The 26895-nt window shown below is 50.0% G+C and overlaps 2 protein-coding genes across 2 annotated transcripts; both read right to left on the minus strand.

Annotated features, from left to right (window-relative positions):
* Positions 1 to 1392: 1392 nt before the first annotated feature.
* On the minus strand, positions 1393 to 5874 carry Cplx3 (complexin 3). The gene is made up of 3 exons (XM_051156548.1): positions 5596 to 5874; positions 4205 to 4292; positions 1393 to 1840 (listed from the first exon to the last, which is right to left on the minus strand). The coding sequence occupies exons 1-3, from the start codon at positions 5757 to 5759 to the stop codon at positions 1616 to 1618; spliced, it is 477 nt and encodes a 158-aa protein (XP_051012505.1). The 5' UTR covers positions 5760 to 5874; the 3' UTR covers positions 1393 to 1615.
* Positions 5875 to 6467: 593 nt separating this feature from the next.
* On the minus strand, positions 6468 to 21482 carry Lman1l (lectin, mannose binding 1 like). The gene is made up of 13 exons (XM_051156550.1): positions 21200 to 21482; positions 15909 to 16063; positions 15703 to 15810; positions 15546 to 15604; positions 14154 to 14253; positions 13502 to 13622; positions 12451 to 12506; positions 11235 to 11367; positions 10548 to 10699; positions 9488 to 9555; positions 8487 to 8610; positions 7831 to 7958; positions 6468 to 6913 (listed from the first exon to the last, which is right to left on the minus strand). The coding sequence occupies exons 1-13, from the start codon at positions 21375 to 21377 to the stop codon at positions 6781 to 6783; spliced, it is 1515 nt and encodes a 504-aa protein (XP_051012507.1). The 5' UTR covers positions 21378 to 21482; the 3' UTR covers positions 6468 to 6780.
* Positions 21483 to 26895: the final 5413 nt, after the last annotated feature.

Below are 26895 nucleotides of genomic sequence, written 5' to 3' on the forward strand. Positions count from 1 at the left end.
ACCAGCTTCCCATCTCAAGCCACCTTCCTGCTGCTGGGTGCCAGGGACTAACACTGTCTTTGCCAGCAGGTCTTTCTCAGAACCAATGACTACTGGTGGTGTTACCACAACTGATAAGAGACATTTTCAGGGGCTACTGGTGTAGCTCAGTGGTAGAGCAGTCGCCTTAGTATTCAGTATGTGAGCCCCGGGGTCCCCAGCACTACCAAGAAAAACAAAAACAAAAAACAAACAAACAAACAAACAAACCAAAAATGGTCACTCTTGGAAACACATATTATTCTTCTTCGGGAGAATTCTGTTTTTACCAGGAGCAACAGAGGCTCAGAGACCTCCTTAAGGACACACAGCAGCGCCAGACTGAAGCATGAGTCTTTTCTTCTGTTTAATTTTCCATCTCTTAGGTGAGGGGAAACTACAGGACAGGTGTTAGAGACAGCCCTTTAGTCTCAGGAAGCACCCCAAGGCCCCACCTTCCCTTGTACCTCTCCCTTCGGCTGCTGCCACATCCTCCTCAAACTCTTGGTGCTTAGACTTACTTCAGTGAGGCACTCCCTCCTCCCCGGCAGCCCTGAGAGGGCACTCTTATAAGGGCTGACATGAGAACCCCACAGAAGCCTCCTTTTCTCATTCCTCTCCCAGGGCCCTCTGAAGCTGCTGCAGATGAAGAGGTAGAGGGACAACCCCCGCCCCCCAGGGCAGCCTTGGGACCTGTGAACTCCAAGTCAGCAGAAGTGGTAAGATAGCCATGTCATCTGGAATTTTTATTTTTCCACTGAACGAGAAGAGGAAATTCCAACTATGGAATCCAGAGAATTCTACAGGAACAGAACAGAATTTGGCTCGGCCCTGGGCCCAGAGAAGGTCTGGAGCTGCTTGAGCTGCTGTTCAGTGCCAGCTCCATCCCTGGCAGTCCGCCCCTCACACAGCATTGCTCAGCTCCCAGAGCCCACAGTGGCAGCTGTGTGATGCTCTGCTGCAGCTGCTGCCCTGCCCAAGAAGGGATGTGGGCTGTGCTCTGAGTGGCCAGGAATGCCAGAGGGGAAAGAATTTTAGGAATCATTCAGTTTGTTCCCATTTTACAGATGATGAGATAAAGCCAGAAAGAGCAGCAGCTTCTAGGATCATAAAGGTAGGGATAAGAACAGACCTTCTGTGTGCTCAGACTCCCTCCTAAGAGCATCTGGGTGCTGGTATCTGGAGGGGCTGGGAACCCAAGGGATGTGTGTCTGTGTGTGCCAGGATGCATCTGTGGCAAATGATCCAGGGCTTCTGTGTCCTTCTGTGAGTGCTCTAGTGTGAAAGAACAGGGGGGCTGGACCCAGAGACGGTTGGGTTGGGATACTTTCCAGATGAAAGAGAGGGGAGGGGAGGGAAGGGGGGAACAGGGAGGGAGAAGGAGGGAGAGGAGAGAATGGGAATTTTGCTGGCAATAGAGAGGGAGAGATCAGAGCCAGAGCTGGACACAGACCAGAAGGTTCTGAGGCTAGGGGAGTGCAGGGGAAACAAAGGCCAAAGTGGAGTGGAGGCATGTGGAAGTTGAGACACTCTCTTAGCCCTCACATGGCATCAGCCCCTCTCTAGCCATCCCAAAGGCAACCCCAGGGGAAAGTGGTCACATGATATGGCACTTCTCAGCTGATTGCTTGAGGTCTCCTAGTGTAGTCTGGGCCTTGTCCTTGAGTGAGCTGAGATCCAAGCCGGGGAGGCTGGCCAGCTGCCCGAGCACAGAGGCCTTATCCTCTTCTTCCTCTGTGTCCTCCTCAATCATCTTGGCCAGCTCCCGAGGCAGCTCCACATCTCCGCCTGCCAGCTGGATCTGGCTTTCATCTGTCTCGTTCTGAAGGGAAGAGACAAGGGTGGAGATCTGTGAGGACCTATTAGTACAGGGCACGGAGGCTTCCCAGGCTGGGTTCTAAGGTTCTTAATCCCTGAGGACCATATTTCAGGGGACTCAGCACCTGCCCCCACATTGTTGTCAAGCCGTTCATGGGTAGACCTGGAAACTTTGCAGTTTTTGCACTGCCTTGCTCACTTGAGATACTGAAGGGCTAGCCGCATGACTAAATCAAAAGGAAAATGCCAGCCAGGTGGTGGTGGCACACTCCTTTAATCCCAGCACTCGGGAGGCAGAGGCTGGTGGATCACTGTGAGTTTGAGGCCAGCCTGGTCTACAAAATGAGTCTAGGACAGCCAAGGCTACACAGAGAAACTCTGTCTTGAAAAACCAAAAAAAAAGAAAAAAAAAAAAAAGGAAAATGTCACTGTGTTACAGTCAGCTGAGTCAAGTGTTGACTATGGCTAACTACACTGAATGGCACAACAAAAACAGTGGCACCATTTCTCAAGACCTAGTTTTGGCAGTGTAGTAGGGGCTTTTAATGTTTTTTAAAGGCTTATTTTCTTATTCATATGTGTGTGTGTGCAAGTGTGTGTCAGTGCCCATGAAGGCCTGAAGCTCCAGACCTCTGGAGCTGGCAGGTACAGGCAGTTGTGAGCTTCTGCTGTGCATGCTGGGAACTAAACTTCAATCTTCTGCAAGAGAAACAGGTGATTTTAACCACCAAGTCATCTCTCTAGCACCAAGAATGCTTTCCTTTTTGCAATTAAAAACCACCTAGGAGAATGCCAGGTGTGGTGGTGCACACCTTTGATCCTAGCACTCAGAAGGCAGAGGCAGGTGGATGTCTGTGAGTCTGAGGTCAGCCTGGTCTACAGAGCAAGTTCCAGGACAGCCAGGGCTACACAGAGAAACCCTGTCTCAAAAAAACAAACAAAACAAGACAATCAAAAAACAAAAAGAAAAGTAGGAAGAGTCAGGAATGTTGTTCAATGCCTTTAATCCCAGCAAGCACTTGTAAGGCAGAGGCCAGTAAATCTCCATGCGTTCCAAGCCAAGCTGGTCTACCATAGCAAGTTCCAGGTCAGCCAGGGATACATACTGAGACCTGTCTCAAAGCAAATAAACAAAAACTAGGAAAAAATAGCAAGTGGCCTATCAGGAGGTAGAAGCAGAAAGATCAGGAGTTCAAGACCATCCTCAGCAACATGGGACCTGACATCTCTACTTTACAAATTAAAAGAAAAAAAAAAATGGAGACTCAAAATTTAAGCAACTTGCCTAAGATCATACAACTAGGAAGGGAAGTGGAGAGCTAGTTTCAGACCTGTCATTTATTCCATTATCTGTACTCCTTTTGCACCCTCTGACAGCCACCGCACTCTCCTCAGCCTCTGGGAGGTTTTGGGAGGGGTCTTCTCCTGTGTCCTACACAGTTGTACCCAAGTCTTGCTTCTTCTGTAGACTCAGAATTCCCTCACAGTGGAGAATGTCTCTTATGTGTTTAGTGTAAGCATTTGAGTTATGATACCCTTGCTATCTGAATTTGTAGTACTGAAGACTTTCTGAACTAGGTTTTCCTGTAAGAGACTTCCAGAAGACTTATAGGAAGTCAGTGGCAGCCAGGAGCTCAGTAAACACTTTGCTGGACGAATAAATGTGACAGGATATATTTGATCTTTGTACTCAAATAGAAAGTCAAGGCCAAGGTTATAGCACTCAGAATCTAGCACAGCTCTGGGCACACAAAGGTGATACTCTGGGAAGTGGCTTGTCCCATGCAGGAGTGACACGTGTGTATGCCAGTCTGGTGCTGTAGCATCTTAGGAAGCATGGGGTGGGAGCTGCCTGAGACAAAGACAGGCTGAGGGGGTGCTTTGTTCTTTGTAGGTAGGCCCCATATCCTGAAAAGTAGCCTGAGTTAGACTGAGTCCAGAAACAAAATTGTAAGCTTCCAACGGCCCAGGGTCTGTCTTAGCTCTGTGAATGTGTGAATGAACAAATGTATAAGAAAACGAAGAGTAACCGGGCACGGTGGCTCACGCCTTTAGTCCCAGCACTTGAGAGGTAGAGGCAGGTAGATCACTGTGAGTTCGAGGCCAGCCTGGTCCACAAAGTGAGTCCGGGACAGCCAAGGCTACACAGAGAAACCCTTTCTCAAAAAAACAAAAAACAAACAAACAAAAAACAGAAAAAAAGAAAAGAAAAAAAGAAAAAAAAAAGAGAAAGAAAAGAAAAAAAAAAAGGAAGAATATAATCAAGCTCCTTGTGGGTCTTACGGGCTGAGAGTTGAGGGGCCATGAGGGAGTTCACCTCCCAGTGCTCAGGGTCCCAGTTACACCTCGCGGTTTAAGCCCTGGATACCTTGGGCAGACGGTATTTGTCTCTGAAGTGACTCCGCAGTGTGGCCCGTTCTGCCTTCCTCTGTGTGAACTGTGCATCTCGCTCCATCCTGCGTAGGAAGAGGACACCAATTGTGAGGTCACCTCAGGGCTTGAGAAAGGGTGTGGGGTCTGCAAAGGAGGGGCTAAAATGGTCTGGAAGACTGGGAAGAGGCTGTATGGGCCTTCCAGCCTGGGCTGTGCCCAGTTAGTCACCTCAGACTGGCAGGCTTAGGATTTGCCACCAACCCATCCATCACAGTGTCCTTCCTCTGTGTTCTCCACTCCTGCCAGTGGGAGTCTTGTTCTTCTCCTAATATATGTCCTTTGCAATCTCTGACTCTGTCTTTCCTTCTCTGACAAGTTGTGTGGAGGGGGCAGTGAGGGTATGTGTGTAAGGGTGTGGGAGGGGGTATTCTGGACTTGACTCATGATACCACTGCCACTTTTGGTGTGTCCTTTAGTAAATTACTTACCTTCTCACAGGACAGCCAGGATTAGATAAAATGACAAGAGCTGACATTTCAGGAAGATTTGCCATGTGCTGTACTAAACGGTTAATGGGCACTAAGTCATTCAGATTTCTCATATATATAAAGCATGTATTACGGTTACCATTCCCATTTTCCAGAAGGAGAAAGGAGTCACAGAAATGTTAAATTACTTTTTTTTTTTTTTTTTTTTTTTTTGGTATTTCAAGACAGGATTTCTCTGTGTAGCCTTGGCTCCCTTTGTAGACCAGGCTGGCCTCGAACTCATAGTGATCTGCCTGTGTCTGCCTCCCGAGTGCTGGGATCAAAGGCGAATGCCACCACGCCCAGCTTTAAATTACATTCTTAAAGTTACTCAGCTAGTAACTTGGATCTGAACCAAGCAACCTCACCCCAAAGTTCAGACCCTAGCTCACTCTATCTCTCCTCTGCACACAGTAGGTTCAGTATCCATGAATACCTCCATCATGGATCTGTCCCCATGACTCTGAGCCCTGTCTAATGAAAAGCACTTTTCTTATAGCCTCAGGCTTAGAGGAGCCCCAGTTGGAAGGCAGGCGGTTAAGACCAGATCGGATTAAGGGATTACCTATTTCATCAGAGATGCACGTGCCCCCCAGCCTTCCTCTCCACTCATCACCCTTCCCCCAGCGCGCCCCCCCCCCACCCCTCCAACTCCACCCCCTTCCTCGCCCAGAGGATGAAGCTGGAACAGGGTCCTGGGTTTGAAATGGGATGGTTGTAAAAGCAGTCTAGAGGGCATCTCCCACCGTCTTTCCATGTTTAAGGAACGTGTAGGGGAGCTCTGACCCCGGGGTAGGTAGGGCCACGTGAGTCTATCTGTATGGGGGCGTTACAGGAGCGAAGAAAGGGTTCCACTTACTTCTCCTCCACCAGTTGCTTCTGATACTCCTCATACTCTTCTCGGCTCATGCCCTGTGCTTCGGCTGCGGACTTGTCTCCATCCCCCTTGTCCTCGCCGCCCCCCAGGCTCCCGGTGAGGTTCTTCAGTTGGCCACCCACCATGGACTTCACCATGAACGCCATGGTCTTCTCTGGCCACCGCACCAGGCGCCTGGTTCGTCGGCGCTTACTACTTCAGCACTAAGTCCCGGGGACAGCTCCGGCGGCGAGCTGGCGCCCCACGCTTTGCGCGCGCCGGTCCCTACCTTCCCAAACCCCTCCTCACTGGGGGCGGAGGGGGTGGGGGGAAGGGGGTGGGCATGCACGGGGCTGAGAAGCCTGGACCACGTGCCCCGCTCCTCACTCCCGCCTTTCCCACGTGCCTCCTTTAGCGCCAGCCAAGCTCTGCTGGCTACTGCTGACAGCTGATTAGGGCTTGCGGTGGTGGGGTCGCTGCCCTGGGAAAAGGGGCTGCATTGATATGTGTGCCTTGATCCCTGCTTTCTACCCTCCAATGCCTTCTACTTCTGGGTCACCAAGAACCAGGACTTCAGCTTGGAGAGCCCAGTAGCAGCAAGGGACAAACAACCCCAGCCTTGCGTCCCATTCCATCTTCTTCTACCCCACCTCCAGTCTGCTGACCCTAGCAGCTACCCCAAAGCGCTCAAGGCTGGGAAGGGGGAAGAGCGCAAGAGCGTGAGCAGGAATCCCAGTTATATGGTTCGGTGAGTTTGCCCTCAGTTCCTCTGTCACGTGTCTGCCCTGCTGTCCCTGGAGCCTCAGGGAGTGAGGAAGGAGAGTGTTGTTTGGGGGTACTGAAGAGATGAGCCAGAAGGAATGCAGGGACCTCTCCTTGTCCTTGGTGTGTTACGGGGCATCATTTTGCACAGTTGTCTCCCTTTGGTTCAGTAGTCCAAAGTGAAGGGCTGTGGGGAAATAACTGGCCCTTGGCCTCCTTGCCTGCTTGGACCCTATTCCTTATACCTACCCAGAGGAGGTGGAAGCTATCAGAGCCTATGTGAGGCTGGACGGTAAATGAGGGCATCAGCACAGCGAGAGGAAGATAACTTTTAATGTGGACTTGCCAAAAGCTAGGATATAGGCACTCAGGAAGGATACTGGCTAAATCCTTTACCCTCCATTTTTCCAGTGGCTTTGAGTTGGGTCAGGCCTGCATGCTGGGTGAGACAGGCTGTCTTCTCAGAGCCCCTAGTGTTCTGGGGATATGCCATGTGGGCTCTAGAGGAAGGCTGCCTGTGGACAGGTACTCCTGAAGCCTCTGGTCCAGATCCTGCCTGCTGCCAGAGAGAAAAGGTTAATTGAGTCTCCCTTCTAAGACCAAGAGTCACATTTGCCTCACAGTGGTCAGTGTCCCGCCGCCTGTCACATTCTGGACCAGCTACGGCTCCCCCCATGCCACATACATTCACATTTCATCCTGACATTTGAAGTCTTCCTGGTTGGCTTGGTGTCAAAGTTGCACTCCTATGCACGTTTGCTTCTTCTTGTCTTGGTTTTAAACGAGATCTCACTCACTATGTAGCCCAGGTTGGTCCAGAGTTGAGCATCCCATCCCTCCGCTTCAGCCTTCCAAGTGTTGAGATGAAAAGGCATCCACTTCTAACCCAAAACACCAAGATTCCTTGCCCAATCTTGTAAATTGGTCCTGCCCTGTACTTCAACAGTACTCAATTGCTGTCTTTTCCTTTCCCCTAAAGATTTTTTTTTCATGTCTCTATGCTTTTTCTGATGCTGTTCCCTCTGCATCAATGCCTTTACCTATCTTGTCAGGCTGAAAAACTCTTAGTTGCTTTAATGACACAAATCAAATAGCCTTTCCAGGTCAATTCCTTGATCCCCTTCCTCCCTCGACCCTGCCCCAAAGATGAAGCAATTGCCTTTCCTCAGGTCTCCAGCCTTCCGGCCACCAAGCATTTGCAACATAAGGTCTGATTATCGGTTAGTTTTCCGATGCTTGCAGTAGAGTGGGCTCTGTGGGGCAGGACTAGATGGGACTATAGCTTGAATAGGTGTCTGTCCTTAACAAATGGTGTGCCCCAAGTCTATGTCCTGCTCCCAGCCCTCTGGTGAACTGGGTAGCACCTGTCTGAGTTTCAGGGTCCAAGATTTCAAGTTCAACACTTGTAGATGTTCAAGTTCAACAGAACCAATTGATAAAGATGGTTTGGGAAGTTGTGCCCACGGGAAGGCCCACCTGAAGTTCACGTAGCAGAAGAAGCCGACAGTCTGAATGAGGAGGAAGAACAGGAAGATGCTGGTCCGCAAACATGTGGAAGTTCCGGGGAGCCAGCCAGATGGGCTGGAGGCCTTAGGTGTCATCTTCTGAAAGGAGAAAGTATGAGGCCCTGCCTCAGCTCCTAACCCAGGAGAGGAGAGGGGAGCTGCAGTTTATGCCTTGCATGGTCTCTATGTATCTCCCACAGGCTTGGGCTATCCTGCCTGTCATCTAGAGAACGTGGAAAAGGGGCAGTGTCCAAAGCTGTGTCCTCCAATCTTGCATGGCTCCACCTGTGGGAATAACTCCTAGAATCATCAACAGACTAAAGGCTTAAGAGATGAGAGAGAAGGAGGATTGGAGGGGTGAGCATGAGGGCAAAGGAAAGAATAAGAAGGGACAGGGACCCAGGGAAGATTGGCCACCACTGAGGCTGAGTGGTCCCCGGCATGGTTTACCCCACTTCCCTTCTGACCATCAAGAGCTGTTGACCAAGGTAGTGCTGAGTAACTATGTGCAGGTACACATAGGTAGATTTGCCCATCCGGGGTCCTGAATAGATGCACCAAAGCTGCAGAAGTGTTAGGAGAAGGGTAGGGGAGACCAGACCTCATGGATGAGCCCCTTGTTCTTACCACCAGATCCCGGAGGTCCTTCTGCAGGAGGCCGAGGAGCTGGTCCAGCTCAAAAAAGTGATGCTTAGTGCCTACAGGCAGGTAGAAGACACGGGCTCCTGAAGCCATCTGGGAAGCTGCTTCCCTGGTGGTGTGGTTGGACGTGGAAATCAAGAAAGATTAGTTGTACCTTTTAGTTGTACCCAAATTACCTAATTCTTCCCCATAATTCCCCAGGGTCAGCACGTGATAAAAAATAGATATCATCCCTAGAGTCCTGTCTTTGGGATTGGTTTTTTTTTTTAAGATTTATTTATTTATCATTATGTATACAGTGTTCTGCCCGCAAACACACCTGCAGGCCAGAAGAGGGCACCAGATCACATTATAGATGGTTGTGAGCCACCGTGTGGTTGCTGAGAACTGAACTCAGGACCTCTGGATGAACAGTCGATGCTCTTAACCTCTGAGCCATTCCTCCAGCCCGGGATTGGTCTTTTTTTATCTAAAACTTCTCCCTGGAACCTGAGACATCTTTAGCATATACAAAGAATTTTCTAAAAGTATTTATCCGTGTTCCAGGCTCCCTGGGCTTTGGCTTTCATCTCTAACCCAAAGGAGTTAACACTTCAGGCATTTAAATGGAGGGTGTACAGACAGAGTACCCATAATGTACAGGGGATCTCCCCACCCCCAGAGCTCTATGGGGAGCTCCACGGGCATGGGTAGAACTGGGATTCTGGGAGACAGGAGGCAGAATGAGCTCAGATCACTTCCTGCAAAGGGCCTCACTTTGGCTGTGCTTCCTCCAAGAACCTCTACCAAAATATATGACCTTGAGAGCTGGCAAGATGACTCAGTGGGGAAGAGCTCAAGGACCTGAGTTCATAGTCCCAGTACACACATCAAAAGCCAGGTACGTGCCTGTAGCCCCAGCATTGGGGCCAGGAATTTCTGGCAGAGGCAGGATGGTAGGGGACCCTTTCTTCCCTCTCTATCCCCCTTCTCACTCTATCCCTTACCTCATCTCCTGCAGGGCCTGGATCAGTGTCCGCTGTCCGTAGAGCAGGGTGCTGACTTTGGTAGTGTCCTACAGGAGGGCTAGCTCTTATCTACTGTCCAGAGTAGACTGCCCCTCTCCTCAGAGCCCACCTTCCCCAGATGCTTCATTCTTTCTCCAGAAGCCTTGCTAAACAGCCAGGACTCCCCTCTTTTTGGACACACTGAGTCCCCCTGGCACTTGTCCACCTGGGCTTCTCTGGAGGACCCTCCTTCCACCCTGGGATGTTTCTCCCAAAAGGCCCCCCCCCTAGGCTTTCCAAAAATGCTTCTTCTTTTAAAAAAGTGTCCCTGGCCTCTTGGGGAGGTGGAAGCCTGGCCCATTCCTCTCTATGCCTTTCTCCTGGGCTGAGGTCCAAACTGAGGGCCAGCACTGGTTTAAAATCCAGTAGAGACATCCAAGACTGGCAGGGTGATCTAGAGAGGTAGCTGACCCTTCTGAGAGTGAGTACAACCAGTCAAGAGGGGTCCAGGACCTGAAGGTAGGGTCAGAATGCCTGGAGTGTGGGCCTCTCTCCCTGTTTCACTCCAACAGCCTAGCCTAGGCTGTACTGGACTGAGGACAAAAGATTAAATAAAGCCTTGGGCTGGCAGAGCCCAGCAAAGCCTGCATGAGCAGCTGACCCCCCTCTGTCCACTAGCCAGCACTTTGGCTGGGTTTAGCTTTCACTCCCCAAGTTGGAGCATGACACCTGGGGGAGGAGCCAGGATGGCAGCAGAGATGAAATGAGGATTCTGGTGCCACTGAGCATTTAAGCAAGTCTTATGCAAATCACATGTGAAGCCACATGCAAATTAGTGCTAATCTATTTCTGCCATTTGTCTATAGACCAGATTCCAAATACCTGGCGTCTCTTCTCTGCAGCCCAGCCCTGTGGCTCCAGGGCAATTGCTATGTGGTAAGGTCCTCTTCTGTACTACCTTGTTGCATCCTCTGACCTGCCCTTCTTTCCCCCCAAGCATGAGCAAGGTCAGCTCTAGACTGCCCTTGGGCAGAATCTAGGGTGGCCCAGAGTCACTCACCCAGCCACCCTCAGGTCGGACTTGGACTGTAGACCCCAGCTGCTGTTTCCACTGCCTCTCAGCCTGGTCCATCTGCCTGGAGAGAGCCTGGAGGGCCTGCAGGATCTGGCCTTGTCTGCCCAGTGTATCTTCCAGATCAAAGAAGCTTTCCCCTGGGGGTTAGGGCAGAGCCAAGATGGAAAGATCATTGGGGTAGGGGCAGTAGCTCCTGTTTTGGAATGGAGCATGAGGAGCTGTGGATTCTTTTTCTAAGACCTTCCCTTGGAAAATGGATCTGGTGATGGAGGAGGGGGCGGGTAGGGGCAGGCAAACAGAGTGAGCAACAAAAAAGCACTCACCAGGAAAACCTGACAATGTAAGCTTGATGCCCAGATCCCCAGAACCCATATAAAAGTGGAAGAGGAGAATAGATTCCACAAAGTTGTCCTCTGACTGCCACAGAAATTCTGTGGTATACGCACGCACGCACGCATGCACACCCACACGTTCGCACACGCACAAATTGAAAAAGAAAATGTGTTGGGGGGGTGGTGTGTAAGGTGGGAATAGGTCAGCCCAGGTTCTCCTTAGATACAGCCTTCTTGGTCTCCACTTCTCCACTGGTTAATGGACTTCTGCTTCGGAGGACAGTGCCCTGCAGCCTTATGAAGTGCTGTGGCCCCACCCGCCTGCTCTCTGAGTACTTACCTTCTTCCTGGGCTTTGGAGTTCAGTGGTGGAATACTCTCCTCTCTGGTGGTCAGGGGCAGCCTTGCCTGTAGTCCTTCCAGCTTCCTGGCCAGGCGGAGCTGCTCCTCCTCCAGGAATGGCTGGGGAGCTGTCTGGAAGGGGGAGACAAACCGTCAACCCCAAATGCACGGGAGTACTACAAGGGGCAGCCTTCTCTCAGGGCCTCTGGGAGCCCAGTCTTCCTCCCTAGGCACATGCTCACTGGGCCCCCACAGAGCGCTGCAGCTTACAGACATATGAGCACTGTGTTTACCTCATCTGCTCACTATGAGCTCAGGACTTTGTACATTTTTTTTCTTTTTTTCTTTTTTTCTTCCTGAGGCAGGGTTTCTCTATGTAGCCTTGGCTGTCCTGGACTCACTTTGTAGACCAGGCTGGCCTCGAACTCACAGTGATCTACCTGCTTCAGCCTCCCCAAGTGCTGAGATTACAGGCGTGTGCCAACTGATTTTGGACATTTTAAGCCTTTAGGTATGGTGCTCCTTTAAGCTCATCTCCTCCAGGTATTCTTCTCTCCCCTCCTTGCTGGCTCAGACCCCGCTTTAGTGTTTCTTCTCTTCCCCCTCCCCCCCCCAACCCCCCCCCCCCTGCCATCCTGGGCTTTTGGGGTTGTGTTCTGTCATTGAGACAATGTCCTAGGCAGACACTGTGGCTCATGCCTGTAATCCCAGCACTTGGGAAATCAGAGGCAGGGGAATCTGTGAGTTCGAGGCCAGCCTGGTCTCCAAAGTGAGTCCAGGATAGCCAAGGCTACACAGAGAAACCCTGTCTAGAAAAAAAAATCAGAGAGACAGAGACAGAGACAGAGTTAGTTTTAAATGTGAGGCACTGACCTGGCTCTCATAGAAATCCTCCTACCTCTGCCTCCTGAGTGCTGGGATTAAAGGTGCATGCCATCCGAGAAGCTTAAAGGACAAACCCTGTTCCCTACACTGCCCAGCCCAATGCTTGACCTAAGCATAGGGCAGAGAGCTAGCTGGAATAAGAACTAGCATGACAGGGCTGAGGATGCCCCACTGTGAGTGACAGGGCTGAGGATGCCCTCCCGTGAGTGACAGGGCTGAGGATGCCTTACTGTGAGTGACAGGGCTGAGGATACCCTCCTGTGAATGGAGGCACCTGAGGAGAGCAGGGCCTCTGGGAGATCTCTCCCAGGCAGAAATGGCTTCCGTTACCTCTGGATCTGGTTCCCTCAAACTGAAAGTCAGGAAGGACAGGACATCATGGTCATCTGGAAGAGGGACAGATGAAGAGGAGATAAGAAGTTTTTGTTTTGTTTTGTTTTTTGCCCAGCATCCCATCCATCCAGACTGTACTATTTGTCAGGAAAACAAGAGGCTTGTATGACTCCGGGCAACTCTGACCTTTGTCTCACTTACTTCATTGGGAAGGTATGAAGGTCAAATACACAAATGTGTGGGATGTGAGGGCTGAACCACACACAGCCAGAGTGGGGCCCGACAACCATGTAGTAGACCACAGGACCCAGAAGAGAGCTGCTACTGCAATTACAAGCACACAGTGGCTGCTTCCTCAGCACGATTGTAGCCATGGCACTCATCTTCTCGCCATAGAAACCTTTCATGGCCTCCTAGTACCTGGAGTCTAAAGACTAAAGTCCTGCCTTTCATGGACTCCCATATTCTGCTTGCAGCCTGCTTTTCATCTGTAGGTCTGTCCATGGGTCTTCACTGCAAGACATCCCGCTGCTCCAGTTCCCTACTGCAACTTCTGCTGTTCCTCTTTTTACCAGCTTACAGCATTTCAGTAAAGTGAATTTATGGATATTGATACAGGACCATAAAAATTCCTATGTGTCATCTCCTTTGAGCATTTATTTATTTATTTATTTATTTATTTATTTATTTATTTTTGAGACAAGGTCTCAATTTGCTGTGTGGCAGAGGATAGCTTCGAACTCCCGATCCCCTCACCTCTACCTCCCAAGGGCTGTGATTACAGGCTTGCGCTGCCACAGCTAGGATCCCAAATGCTACTTGAGCACTCACCAACAGGGCTACACCCCCAGTCTCCCTTTGAGATGTTCAATAGCTCTTCAAGGCCAATGTGACCTCCTGATGGAGAAGCCACTGAGGGAGTGTGACCAGTCCAGGCCATTTGGTGAGGAAGTGGTTGACACCATACAAAGGCATTTTAGAAGCTGCAAAAAGGGTTTTCCATCCATCAAACACAGCCCTCTACTCACCTACGTGGTAAGGTCCTCACCTGCTAAGGTGCTGGTGACTGCCGAGACCCCAAAGAAGCCCCCAGGGGCTAAAAGCAGGGGCGCCACATTGACACAGACCTCTTCAGGATCATTGGGAGTAAAGCCTCCACGAAAAGACACCTGGGGAATGGGAGGAGTGAGCACCTGTCTCTGCCTGGTCCCAGGATAAGGGACTTACTAGCTCCTTGACCTGAGATAAAGTAGAAACTACAGGGCTTGGGGTCAGAATGGCATGAAAGTGACATAGATGACAGTCTGACATGAACCTTGTATGCTCTGGTTGTGTTAAGAGTCTTTGTATTTGCCGGGCATGGTGGCGCACGCCTTTAGTCCCAGCACTCCGGAGGCAGAGGCAGGCGGATCGCTGTGAGTTCGAGGCCAGCTTGGTCTACAAAGCGAGTCCTGGACAGCCAAGGTACACAGAGAAACCCTGTCTCAAAAAAAACAAAACAAAACAAAAAGTCTTTGTATTGGTGGAAGCCCACATGTGGGTATTGGTCTGGGTGTGCCAGGGACCTCACATGGGTGTGAGGACAAGTGTGTGAGTACAGATGGGTCACAGGCATGAGGATGTTAGAACACTAAGCACCTCCAAAAACTGAAGCTCTACACCCCACCACAGGCAGCACAGAAACAACAGGGGTGACTCACGCGTAGCCTCTGCTTCCAGTAGGTGATCCGAGCTTGGAAGGGGTATGGCCGGTTCCTGAAGCCTCGATGACAGGAGCCTAGCTCCTGGATGGTCCCATCCCTATGAACACTTAGAATGCAGCCAGGCCACATGGGACCCAAGGACTGGCCAGTATGGGACAATCCAAGGAGCAATTTTGTCCAAGCCTGGTGTGTCTGTGTCCCCATTGGGTGATCAGGCTAGGACAAGTCCCTAGTGTCTAGCTTGAGGCACCCTTGCTGTAGTTTGCATCCTTGATAGGAGAAAGCAGAATAAGAAAGTAAGTTCTGCCTGGTGGTGTGGTTAGGACTTGAGAGTTCACAGAAGGAGCCAGGGGCTTCTGCAAAGGGGCAGAAGCCCAGGCAACCATGGGATTTCCTATCTCTGTCCTCCAGTTTACCTCCTAATCCCACTGTCCCTCCTTCCCTCCCTCCCTCTACTCCCCTTAAACTCCAAGTCCTGTCCCTTTCCCAACCTGCAAAGGCTCAGACTGTTTGAAGCAGACACTAAGGGCCCTGTCCTAATAGCCAAGGACAATCTGGCTAGTTCATCTTTCCCCCCAAGGATTAGGAGCAGGTTGTTGTACCTGAGCTTCTCTGGTGCACACTATGGTGCACACCTTCAGCCAAGAGTTGGGCAGCTGAAAATAGGGAGAAGCCATGTTCAAGGTAGCCACTGCCTGGCTGTATAACCTTGGGCAAGTTCTCTCACCTTCCTGAAGCCCAGCATTGTTGTCTTTAAAACGAGGATAATAATTGCAACTACCTCATAACAGTGTTACGAGGGTTCACGAGACAATGTCAATGCCTGGGCACAGTGCCTGGGATACAGTCAGCCCAACTCCATAAATGTCATTCAGCAATTATCCTAATTGTGATGGGCTGAAGGATGTTTGTTAAGACAACACTGACAAACCAGTCCAGCCGCTTAGGGCAGCCAGCAGGAGAAAAACAGGAGGCCACCTCATCTGGGAGAGAGGGACAACAGTGCTGCTGGTGCCTGGGCCTTCCCTGGGCACCACTGTGTAGCCATTTGGGTCAGTCAGCCTTTCTGGGCCTCAGTGTCCTCAGCTAGCAATCAATGCTAAATAAGGGTGCCTGGAGTGAGACCCTCATGGTAGTTCCTGCCATTGTTCCTTCACCTGGGGCTCATGAGCTGAGTGATTGAAGACAGATAGGACCATCACCCAGAAAAGCAAGCACGCTCTGGCCTAGTTCCCGGGGCATAGCTCAGACCAGCGGGAAAGAGTCTCAGGAGGCAGCGAAGCTCAGAAGGAGAGATCAGCAAAGGTGGCAGGTCTAGGATGAGTGGGTTCTCTAGGAAAGGAAGTATAGGTGATGGCCAAGCCAGGCTCAGTTCCCTCAAGCCCTTACCCAGAGTGCTCCTGGAGGTCCTGCCCATCACTGGCCAGCACTCGAATGGCAGGGCCATTCTGCATGGGAGGTGACAATCAGCCTGAGCCTCAAGCACAGTGAGGAGAGTGAGGATTAGAGTTAAGATAGGCAGGATAGACAGGAGAGGGCTACCCACCTGGACATCATTGGTGGAGGAATCAAAGGAGATCCTGATGCCATCCCAGGAGGCTAGCCCCTCTCCGAAAGAGCCAACTTGACCCCTGTCCTGGATGTACCACATGGCCTGCAAGTCCCCAGGCCACAGGTCAGAGTCTCTGTAGGACACTGATACCTGGGGCGTATCACCTGCTTGCCCAGCAGATATGAGTAAAGGCCACTCACCATACCCTGAGCTCCCCGGCGCCCTGGTCCAGTCACTCTCATCTGCATCTCTACTTCCCAGTCAGGAAAGGAGACAGAGATCTTGCCCCACACAGCACCACTGCGGTTCTTCATAGATGGAGCCAGTCGCACTTCCTCTAGGCTTGGGATGGCATCTGTAGAGCAGGGCAGCTGAGGACCACTGGACTCTCCTCTCCACCTCTCTATCTCACTGGCAAAAGCTGAGCCCTAAGGAAGTGCTCACACCAAGGCTTGTCATTTGATATGGGGCTGGCTGTTGAGATGCAAGAGTCCCCTGGGGAAATGGGACCAGCACCCAGCTGGGTGTTGCCCAAGAAAGGTAGCAGGAGCCAGCACTTTGCTGTGCTCTGCTTCAGCCTTGCTGAACATCTATGCCATCTATTTTCATAAGATTCCATTTTATGGGGCTGGAGATGGAGCTCAGTTGGTAGAGTACTTGCCTAGTAAACACAAGGCTCCAAGTTCCATCCCCAGCCCCATAGAACTGGGAGTGGTGGCACACACCTGCAATCCAGCACTCAGAAAGTAGAGGCAAGAGGATCAGGAATTCAAAAGGCCAGCCTTGCCTATATAGTCAGTTTGAGGCCAGCTTTGGCTACGTCAGACTCTGTCCTGGGCCTCGGGGGATGGCACAGTGGGTAAAATGCTTGCTGTGTGAGTAGGAGGGCCTGAGTTTGGATGTCCAACACCTGTAAAAGCTGGGCGTGAGCTGGGCACACACCTTCAGTCTCAGCACTCAGGAGGCAGAGGCAAGTGGATCTCTGTGAGTTTCAGGCCAGCCTGGTCTTCAGATTGAGTTGTAGGACAGCCATGGTTTGTAACCCCAGAGCTGGGGAAAGAGACAGGTGGATCCTGGGGCGCCCACTGGGCAGCCAGTCTAGCTGAAATCATGAGTTCTGTGTTCAGTGAGAGCCCCTGACCTTGCCTTCTTTCTTTTCTTCTTTCATTCTTTTTATTTACTTTTTAAAAAGAACACTGGCTACTCTTCCAGAGGACCTTGGTTTACTTCCCAACGTCCACATGGCTCACAACTATCTGTAGCTCTAGTTCCAGAGGATCTGATAACCTCATATAAACACACATACAGGCAAAACACCAACACACAGAAAATTAAACAAAAAAGATCATTAAAAAAAAAAAACAAAAACTTCCAGTCAGACAGTGGTGGCACACCTTTAATCCCAGCACTCCGGAGGCAGAGGCAGGTGGATCGATGTGAGTTCGAGGCGAGTGAGTACAAAGTGAGTTCAGGACAGCCAAGGCTACACAGAGAAACCCTGTCTCGAAAAACCAAAACTAAAACAAACAAACAAAAAGCAAAACACACACACACACACACAAACCAAAAAACCACCACCACCACAACAAACTTCCCTGTCTCGAAAATAAACAAACAAAAAGCAGCCAGGCAGTGTTGGTACACACTTTAATCCCAACACTCCGGAGGCAAAGGCAGGTGGATGTCTGAGTTCAAGGCCAGCCTGGTCTACAGAGTGAGTTCCAGATAGCAAGGGGTAGGTACACAAAACCAAAAAAAACAACAATAACAACAAAGATGGAGAAGTAATTGAGGAAGATATGCTAATTTTAACTCTAGCATTCACATGTGCAGTCATGGTGCACACACATATGCATATGTGCGCACACATCATCATCACCATCATCACCATCATCACCATCACCATCATCACCATCATCACCATCATCATCATCATCACCACCACCATCATCATCACCATCATCACCACCATCATCATCACCATCATCACCATCATCACCATCACCATCATCATCACCATCATCATCATCATCACCACCACCATCATCATCATCATCATCATCACCATCATCACCATATATTCTATCTTCAAAAAAGGAGATATCGTTTTATTTTTTTTTATTTATTATTATTATTATTTTATTTTTTTTGGTTTTTCGAGAGAGGGTCTCTATGTGTTAGCCTTGGCTGTCCTGGACTTGCTTTGTAGACCAGGCTGGCCTCGAACTCACAGTGATCTGCCTGCCTCTGCCTCCAGAGTGCTGGGATTAAAGGCCTTCGCCTTTAAAGAAGTTCAAATGTATCTCTTTCCACTAAGGCTCCCTGACAACACCTTTGGGCGAGTAGCAGTACAAGCTGGGAAGATCCTGGAGATGACTAAATGAGGCTCCTGGGGGAGGGGACCAAGGGTGGCCCAAGAAGAGGAAGGCTTGTGGCAGAGGGACTGAGCCAGGATCTAGCCCGGAGGGTGGTGAGGAAAGGGTGCTAGGAGAGCCTGGGGATTTCCTTGAAGCTGGGAGGCAGGTCAGGAGGTGGTGGGGAGAAGAGGGAATGACACTGAGGCAGACATGGCAGGAACTGGAGAGGGGGGGGAATCAGACACTCCATCCCAACTGGTTCCCCACCCTCTGGTCTGCCAGCCTGGAACCTGGTCCAAGGCCTAGACCCTGCCAAGACTTTCCGGACGTTGCTAATCCAGCCTGTTTGCTCTGCAAAGGCCAGTGGTGGGTGGAGAAGTGCGGATGTCCCAGCGTCCCTGGAAGCTACCGCGGACTGAAGTGAGTTGTGTTTATGATATAGACCAGGCTGGCCTAGAACTTTCTGGATAGCCAAAGATGACCCTGAACTCCTGATCTTCCTGCCTCCATCTTCACAGAGTGCTGGGATAACAGGCTGTAACCCTACCTGGTTTTATATGGCACTTGGATTTAACCCAGGGCCCCATGTATGCCAAACCTGCACAAGCACTCTGTCAGCTGAGCAGCATTGCTAGCCCAACAGTTTTGTGTTTTTCTTGGTTTTTTCCTTTGATACAGGGTCTCTCTGTGTTAGCCTGGACTCACTTTGTAGACCAGGCTGGCCTTGAACTCACAGCAATCTGCCTGCCTCTGCCTCCCAAGTGCTGGGATTAAAGGTGTGCGCCACCATGCCCAGCAATCAGTTTTTTCATATTTTAAAATGTGTGTGTGTTTATGTGTGTGTGTGTGTGTGTGTGTGTGTGTGTGTGTGTGTGTGTGTGTGTGTGTAAGTACACATGCAGGCCCATATATGGAGGTTGGAGGACAACTATCAATAGTTTTTCAATAGTTGGCTGTCTCCTTCCACGTGGGTTCTGGGAATCAAATGTAGGTTGTGAGGCTTATGGCAAATGCTTGCATTAGCTGAGATATCTCAGCTCTTTTTACAAAAAGAGCCAGGGTCCCCCTACACATATGTAGCAGATGTGCAGCTTTCTCATCATGTGTGTCCCCTAACAATTGGAGTAGGAGCTGTCTCTGACTCTGTTGCCTGCCTTTGGATCCCTTTCCCTTAGCTGGGCTGCATTGTCTGGCCTCAGTGGGAGAGGCTGCGATTAGTCCTGCTGCTACTTGATGTGCTGGGCTTGGCGGGGAGGAGGGGGTTTGGCAGTCATGGGTGGCAGGGATGGAGTGGGGGGATGGGGGGTGGGTGGGTGGGAGGCCAGAAAGGAAGAGGTGCAAGAGTGGGACTGGGAGAAGAGAGAGAGAGGGCTGTGATCAGGCTGTAAAGTGATTAAATAGATTAATTAATGAAAAAAAGTTAAAGGCATTTAATTAAAATATAAAGTGATTTATAAAAATCTCATAAAATCATAATTTATAGTAGTAAAGAGCTCTAAAAAAAAACTAAAATAAAGTAAAATAAGAGACAAGGTCTTGCCAAGCAGTCCAGGCTAGCCTCAAGCTCTTGAGTCTCCTGCCTCAGCCTCCTGAGTGCTGGGATTACAGGCTTTATACCACCACACCCAGCCCTAGGAGACTTGTGGGAGGCAAGGCTTATCTGACTAAGCTCACATAGTCAGCTTTATGTGGAGTGTCAGGGATCTCACCCTAGACTAGAGCCTGACTCAGTCTTGAGTATTCTGGCTGAGCACAGCAAGGGAGCATTGGGCGGGGCTCTGATCAAACGAGCACTGAATGATAGAAAATAATCATATCGCCTGGTGTTCTTGGAGGATGTCCTTCTGTCCCCTACGTGCTCTGTGACACCTTAGATGTGGCGAGGCTCTGAGCACAGTACTGGCTCTGACATCCTGTCCTTAGGACACCAGGCAGCACCTTGCTGGGAGGCTGCTCACTCCTTCGGTTACCTCCTGGCCTTCTGTGGAGGAGGATCGAAATGTCTGTCATCTTGGAGCATCTTAGGAATTGTGCCATTGTCCGGAACTTACATCTCAGATAGAAACACATAGCCAAACTACTTTTTCCTCTTTGCTTTTCTAGCTAGGAGGCTCTGTGCAAAATTCAATGGCTAAGGCAAAGCTCACAATCTATTTTGGAAATGAGCCATGTTCCTGGACTGGTTTCATGCTCCACTCCAACTCTGAGTCCTTGATTCTTTTCCCTTACCCATACTTGAAGATCCTGTATATTGTATAGTTTTCGGTAATCATCACAGACCTTTTCGTGAAAAACCGATCAGACGAATTACAGGTCTGGGTTAGGAAGACCCTGAGCACAGACCGGTGGGCTAAGGTCCTCTCCTGTCTGCGTCCACCTTCAATAAACAGGCAAGGGAAGGGCCTGGTGCCTGCTGTAGCAAAATTGCTGGACACACAGTGCCCCACTTCCTGCAGACCTCCAGTCCGGCTGGATGGAACCAGTAGAGAGGAGGCTTATCTGTGTTCAAGGTGCCTTGTTATTCTGTATGCGGGACACATCGGGTGTGCCCATGAGTGTATGTGAACATGTGTGTGTGTGTGTGTGTGTGTGTGTGTGTGTGTGTGTGTGTGTGTGTGTGTCTTGAAGGCAGAGGAAGAGGGGGATTGCAAGGAGAAGTAAGGCAAAAAAAAAAAAAAAAAAAAAAAATCCTGGAGCAAAGAAGCAGCACAAGAGAAACTAAAGCTGGTAGGTGAGGTGGGATTGTGGTGCGTAACCTGCTCTCTGGCCACCCACGGAGCTCATCTCCCCCACCCCACCCCCAGCCTTGAATCCCTTCATCCTCTTTAGCCGTGACCCTCTGTTGTCCTGCACGCCCAATAGCTTGTTGTTCCAGTGCCCCTGGGTCCTCTGCAAATAAATTCCAGGAACAGAGAAAGGATGTGTTGAAAGGCAAAGCAGCCGGGCATGGTGATGCAGCAGGCATCTTGCTATCCACGGAGCCCTGGGAGGGGAAGGGGTCTTGGGCCAGGCACTGTCGCCCCAGTGTCACCCTTCTCCCTGCATACAACCTTTCATGCCCGCTGTCCATTTGGCTGTAGACCTTCTAGCACTCTCACGGACCCTGGACATGGCAGTCCTCTTTTGTTTCTCACCTCCGTGGTGGCTCCAGAAGGGTATTCCAGCCCCAGGAACTGCCAGCCTTGGTCCCTTGAAGCTGAGCTTGTACTCAAACCTGCGTTGAGGAAGGGGGTGGGTCCTCTCAGCACTGTACAGAGCCAGCAGTGGGAAAAGAAGACAGAGGGAAGAGAATGGACCTCTGCTCCCCAGCATTGCGAAGGAGCTAGTCTCTGGGCACTAGGATGGATCCTGGCTGTGAGGCCAGTGACGGGCTCCAGGACACGCAATCAGGCAGGGAGATCCTGGGGACCTACCAGGATCTAGGTTTTTGGCTCTGTGCTTCCCCCCCCCCCCAATACACACATCCTGTTTCTCTTGCAGGTGTGATCTCAAGCCCCACCCTCCCTCACCTCCACCTTGAGGCCTTGGCTGTCCCCTGGCTCCTTGCCAGCTTGAGCTTTGCCCCTGTTCTTTGGCTTAGGACATCTTCCTGCTCTTCCTCAGCTCGAGAAACTGGTGACAGGATGGGTGCTCGCTTGGGGATGCTCAGTGCCAGACCCTGCTTTTCCACAGCCCTGGCCTTTTCTCCTCGTCTGCAACAGAGGGTGTGGGTGTGGGGGAGGGCAGTCCTTTGCACTCTGCTCCTTTATTAGGACATGCACGTCCTGCTCTGGCCACTCACCCCTCTCCCCTGAGCCTTGCATCTCTTCATCCTCCTCTTTAGCTGTGACCCTCTGCAGTCCAGCATGTCCAAGCACTCATTCTGCCAGAGTGCCTGGGTCCTCCACTAATATGTCCCATGAATAAAGAAAGGGTGTCTTAAAAGATAATGGTGGGGCTGGAGAGATGGCTCAGAGGTTAAGAGCACTGACTGTTCTTCCAGAGGTCCTGAGTTCAATTCCCAGCACCCACATGGTGGCTCGCAACCATCTATAATGTGATCTGACGCCCTCTTCTGGCCTGCAGGTGTACATGTAGACCACTGTATACACAATAAATATTAAAAAAAAAAAAAAAGATTCTGATTGTATGCATGCAAGGTGTCTAATAAAGACATATTGACAAAAAAAAATGAAAAAAATGGTGTTAGGCATGGTAGCATATGCCTGTAATCTCAGCACTCAGAAGGCTGAGGCTGGAGGAGTGCTGTGAGTTTGGTGAAACTATCCTGGATTACATAGCAAGTACCAGGCCAGCCAGGGCAACATAGTAAAACTCTGTCTTAAAAACAAAAATGAACACAGAGAAACCTTGTCTTGAAAAACCAAACCAAACCAAAATAAGACAACAAACAAACAAACAAACAAAAACCCAAAATGAAGCCAGGTGGTGGTGGTGAAACACACCTTTAATCCAAGCACTCTGGAGGCAGAGGCAGATGGATCTCTGATTTCAAGGCCAGCCTGGTCTACAGAGTGAGTTCCAGGATGGCTACGGCTACAGGAAAACCAAATACATAAAAATAAATAAATAAATAAAAAATGAAGCTGGGTATGATGGCACCTGTAACGTTAGCACTCACAAGGCAGAGAGGCAGGTGGGTCTCTATTAGGTCAAGACTAGCCTGGTTTATACTATGAGTTTCAGGCCATCCATGACTACATAGTGAGACCCTGCCTTTGGGGGCGGGGAAGGATGGAGAAAGAGCAAATAAATGTAAAGTATAACTGGGTGTGTTGGCCCATGCTAGTGATACCAGTACCTAAGAGGTAGGATTACTGAGTTCAAGGCCAGCCTGGGCTCCATAGTGAGATCCTGTCTCACAAGAGATGGAAGGGGGAGGGGAAGGAAAAGGCTGCAGGGGAGAGCTAGTACAAATACAACATAGAGGTCTTGTTTGGAGTATAATTTTAACCCAACTGGAGAAATAACTTTAAAAAATTGGAGCACTGGGTATTTAATGATATTGAAGAATTATGGTTAATTTTTTAGGTGTAATATGGTATTTGGGTTATGGTTTTTCAGTATTTAGGAGAACCACCTTAAAGCTTTATAGATGAATTTGTGTGTCTGGGATTTGTTCTCAAATATTCTAGAGCCTACGACAAACAGGTAGTGTAGACAGTGCGGGCAGACCTGGGTGGGAACTGTTGAAAATGGATGGTAGAACTTGACGGTTCATTACATTCTTCTGCTTTTTTTTTTTTTAGACAGGGTCTCATGTCACCCAAGTTGGCCAGGAACTTGCCTGGTGACTAAGGATGACCTTTGATGGCTTAGCCCCAAGTGCTAAGGTTACAGCATTTGTCATCTGTTTGGTTTTTGTTTTGTCTTGTTTTTGTTTTTTTTTGAGACAAGAGCTTATCAGTTTTTTTAAAATAATATTTTGAGACCGTATTTCTTTGTGTAGCCCAGTCTGTCCTAGAACTCACTGTATATCCCAGGCTAGCCTTGAATTCAGAGGTCTGTCTGCCTTGGCCTCCTGAGTACTGGAATTAAAGATGTGCACCACCATGCCTGGCTTACAGATTTGGGTTTTTTTTTTTTGTTGTTGTTGTTGTTGTTGTTTTTAAGAATTATTTATTGCTGAGTGTGGTGGCACATGCCTTTAATCCCAGCACTTGGGAGTCAGAGACAGGCGGATCACTGTGAGTTCAAGGCCAGCCTGGTCTACAAAGCGAGTCCAGGACAACCAAGTCTAACACAGAGAGACCCTGTCTAAAAAAAAAAAAAAAAAAAGAATGTATTTCTTTTTGATATATACAGTGGTCTGCCTGCATTTAACTACAGGCCCGAAGGAGGCACAAGATCTCATTGTAGATGGTTGGGAGCCATCATGTGGTTTCTGAGAATTGAACTTAGGACCTTTGGAAGAGCAGGCAGTGCTTTTAACCTCTGAGCCATCTCTCCAGCCCTATAGATGGTTTTTGTTTGTTGTTTTGAGACAAGACCTCACTTTGTAGCCCTGACTGGCCTGGAATGTGTTACCTAAACTAGGCTCACAGAGACCCACCCGCCTGTCTCTTCCTTCTGTCTCTCTGCCCGGTTCCTCATCAGTTTTATGTGATGTGGGGGACCAAACCAAGGACTTCACTCTAGCATCCTACCAAGTGAGCCTCATCCTCAGGCCCGCCTTCTACTTTCTAGTCTATTCTTTCTCTTTTCTTACATGCTGGAGGTTCAATCCAGGGAGCTCTACCGCTGAGCTACACGTCAGTCTACTCTTTACATAATTAAATATTCTTAAAATATAAGAAACTCTGTATCCCAAATATTTCCATCCTGATAAAGGTTGATTTTCCATAGCAGTCAGTTCAAGCATCCTGAGAGCTGCAGTGATTGGCTGTGGTGAGTCGATTATGCCCAGGCTTTGAACACACACATTTAGGGCATGCTAAAGGAAGTCACTGTGCCATGCACAACCGCCTCTACCTTCACAGCCAAGCTCTGGGGGACGTGGGTCCTCCTACACCCATCTGCTGCCTCTCACCTCTATCCAATCAAGGTGCTATGTAGTCACTCCCTTGGAGTTCTAACAAACCACCCTGATGAAAGCTCACTGAAACATAGTAAATTCTCAAGACTCAGGGAAGTCTGAGGGAAGGATCCTGAAGACTCCAAAAGTTCTAATGGTAGGCTCATTAAGACTCGGGAAATGCACAATCCAGAACTCTCAGAAAATCCCGGAAACTGACCAGACACTCGAAGGGCCTCAAAGTTATAGGAGAAGGATGAACCGCTGAGGAGGTTCAGACTGATGGAGTTGCCTGGAAGACAGTGTGATCCGTGGAGTGTCTTCCAGGCTGTGCAGCAAGCTCCAGGGCTCGTGCTTTCATGAGTCATCATGATCCATGGACTGATGCAGCTGCCTTTACGGCGTCCTCCCTCCTCCTCTGTATGACTCCTTACCCGTACTCCAGGAAGCAATCCCAGAAAACTCAATGGCTCACCAAGTTGGACAATGGCAGGACCGATTAGACATTTGCTCCTATGACACAGCACAAGGTCCTCTGGCCTAGGGAACACTCCGCTACACAGCTTCTACGCAGCCCCGCCCATGGTCTGTCTTCACCTTCATTAAAACTCTCCCTTTTTGCTCTCCACAGCACTGTCCCTTCCCAGCCTCTTAAGTTGGGGTCCTCAGGCTTCTCCCTTCCTCACTCTCCACCTGATCCCCTAGTATAGCTCATCTCTGCCTTGAGTCCCTGCCACAAGTGATCCCCAAATCTATTCCTCCAGCTCAGCCTCGCCTACGAGCTACCGGCCCTGCATGGAAGTCTCCAAGTTCCCGACATCCTGTTCAAACGGAAGGGCTCTTCTTCAGGTTCTTTCAGGCTTCAGGGCTCCCCACCCCAAGGGTGAGAGGATGTCCTGGTATCCGCATACCCTCCTGCCACTGTTGCCTTTTTTTTTTTTTTAATTCATCATTAGCTTTTAAATGAGCTCTTGCCACTTTTAGCCTGAAGCCTTGTGCCTCAATGGTTCTGAGCCTTACTTAACTGCAATGTTCTGTACTACAGATACAGCATGTGCACATATATGCATAGTATATGACTGCAAGAGGTGTCTGAAGGGTTACATGACAACGTATGTAAAGTGCTTAGACCAGGGCCTGGTACACACCAAGTGCTGCTCAGTTCAGCTCCACAAAACAGCAGCTGGTCTCCCCTTCCTCCTCACTCCACCTACTTGCCCAGCCATCACCCCATCCACCCACCCTGTAGGCAGCAGCTCCCCACCGCTCCTGGTGCCCATTCTGAACTTGCTTCAGGCCAGAACACCTCTCTTTCTTACTTTGTGTAGCCAGCCCTGGCTGTCTTGCAACTCAACTCTGTAGACCAGGCTGGCCTCTTAACTCAGCGATCCGCCTGCCTCTGCCTCCCGAGTGCTGGGATTAAAGGCCTTGTGCCACTGCCACCTGGTCCAGAACATTTTTCTAACTTTCAGATCTTCCCCTTACTCCCCACTTCTAAGCCGTGTGAGGTCTGGGTCCTGCCGCCACAGCTTTCCTTGCTCCCAAACCATACTCCTTTCTGAAGGCCACTCTTAGGAATCTCACTGCCTCTGCTTCCCATGTGCCCTTTTTTTGACAAGGGATTTCCCCCCCCCCCACGCCCCGCCCCAGCACATACACACTATCCCTGCCTTTTACTGGGTGTCTGGAAAGTGGCACATCCTGCTGCCCCTGCCTTGTTGGCTGGCTTCTGGCAGGTGACACCCCAAAGGGCTTTTGGGTTACCAAGCTGAACCCAGAAAGGGTTCCCCCATCTGTCCACAATGTTAGGGGTACTTTATAGGTTAGGAATTATGTCACACTCATTTACAACAACCCAACAGCCACACAGATGGCTGGAGGACAGGAGAAATGCAAGCATAAACAGGAAGTAAAAGCGGAAGCTGGGGCGGAACCGGCAGAGCGCTTGCCTAGCCTGCACAAAGCCCTGGGGTTGATTCATAGTACTGCATAAACTGGGCGTGGAGTCACAGGAGCCTGGGAAATGCAAAGTGAGTTCATCCTCAGCTGCAGGAGGATTAGAGGCCAGCCTGGGCTACATGAAGCCCTGTCTGAAAAAGAAGAGGAAAACACTGGGTTGGTGGGCCACAGCATCGTTAGAGCCCTTGCCTAGGATTTGTGAGGCCCCCGGTTCAACCTCCAGCACTTTATCCAGACACAAAAACACGTCAAAAAATAAGAACAGGAAAGGGGAGGGAAAGGAAACAAAGAGATGAAGCTAGAGGCGGGGCAGGATGAGGGAGAGACACTGAAGGACCCACAGGCCTCAGCTGAGGC

This window comes from Acomys russatus, chromosome 14 (assembly GCF_903995435.1).
Source record: "Acomys russatus chromosome 14, mAcoRus1.1, whole genome shotgun sequence".
In the NCBI taxonomy this organism is placed as follows: Eukaryota; Metazoa; Chordata; class Mammalia; order Rodentia; family Muridae; genus Acomys; species Acomys russatus.

Coding starts and splice junctions, on each gene's coding strand:
- Lman1l (XM_051156550.1), bottom strand. CDS start 21,377: ATGCTGGGGAGCAGAGGTCCATTCTCTTCCCTCTGTCTTCTTTTCCCA. Junction 15,811..15,908: donor GCCGGGGAGCTCAGGGTATG/GTGAGTGGCCTT, acceptor GGGGACTTGCAG/GCCATGTGGTACATCCAGGA. Junction 14,254..15,545: donor GACCTCCAGGAGCACTCTGG/GTAAGGGCTTGA, acceptor AAGTGTTCATAG/GGATGGGACCATCCAGGAGC.
- Cplx3 (XM_051156548.1), bottom strand. CDS start 5,759: ATGGCGTTCATGGTGAAGTCCATGGTGGGTGGCCAACTGAAGAACCTC. Junction 4,293..5,595: donor AAGCAACTGGTGGAGGAGAA/GTAAGTGGAACC, acceptor CTTCCTACGCAG/GATGGAGCGAGATGCACAGT. Junction 1,841..4,204: donor ACAAATACCGTCTGCCCAAG/GTATCCAGGGCT, acceptor TCTTCCCTTCAG/AACGAGACAGATGAAAGCCA.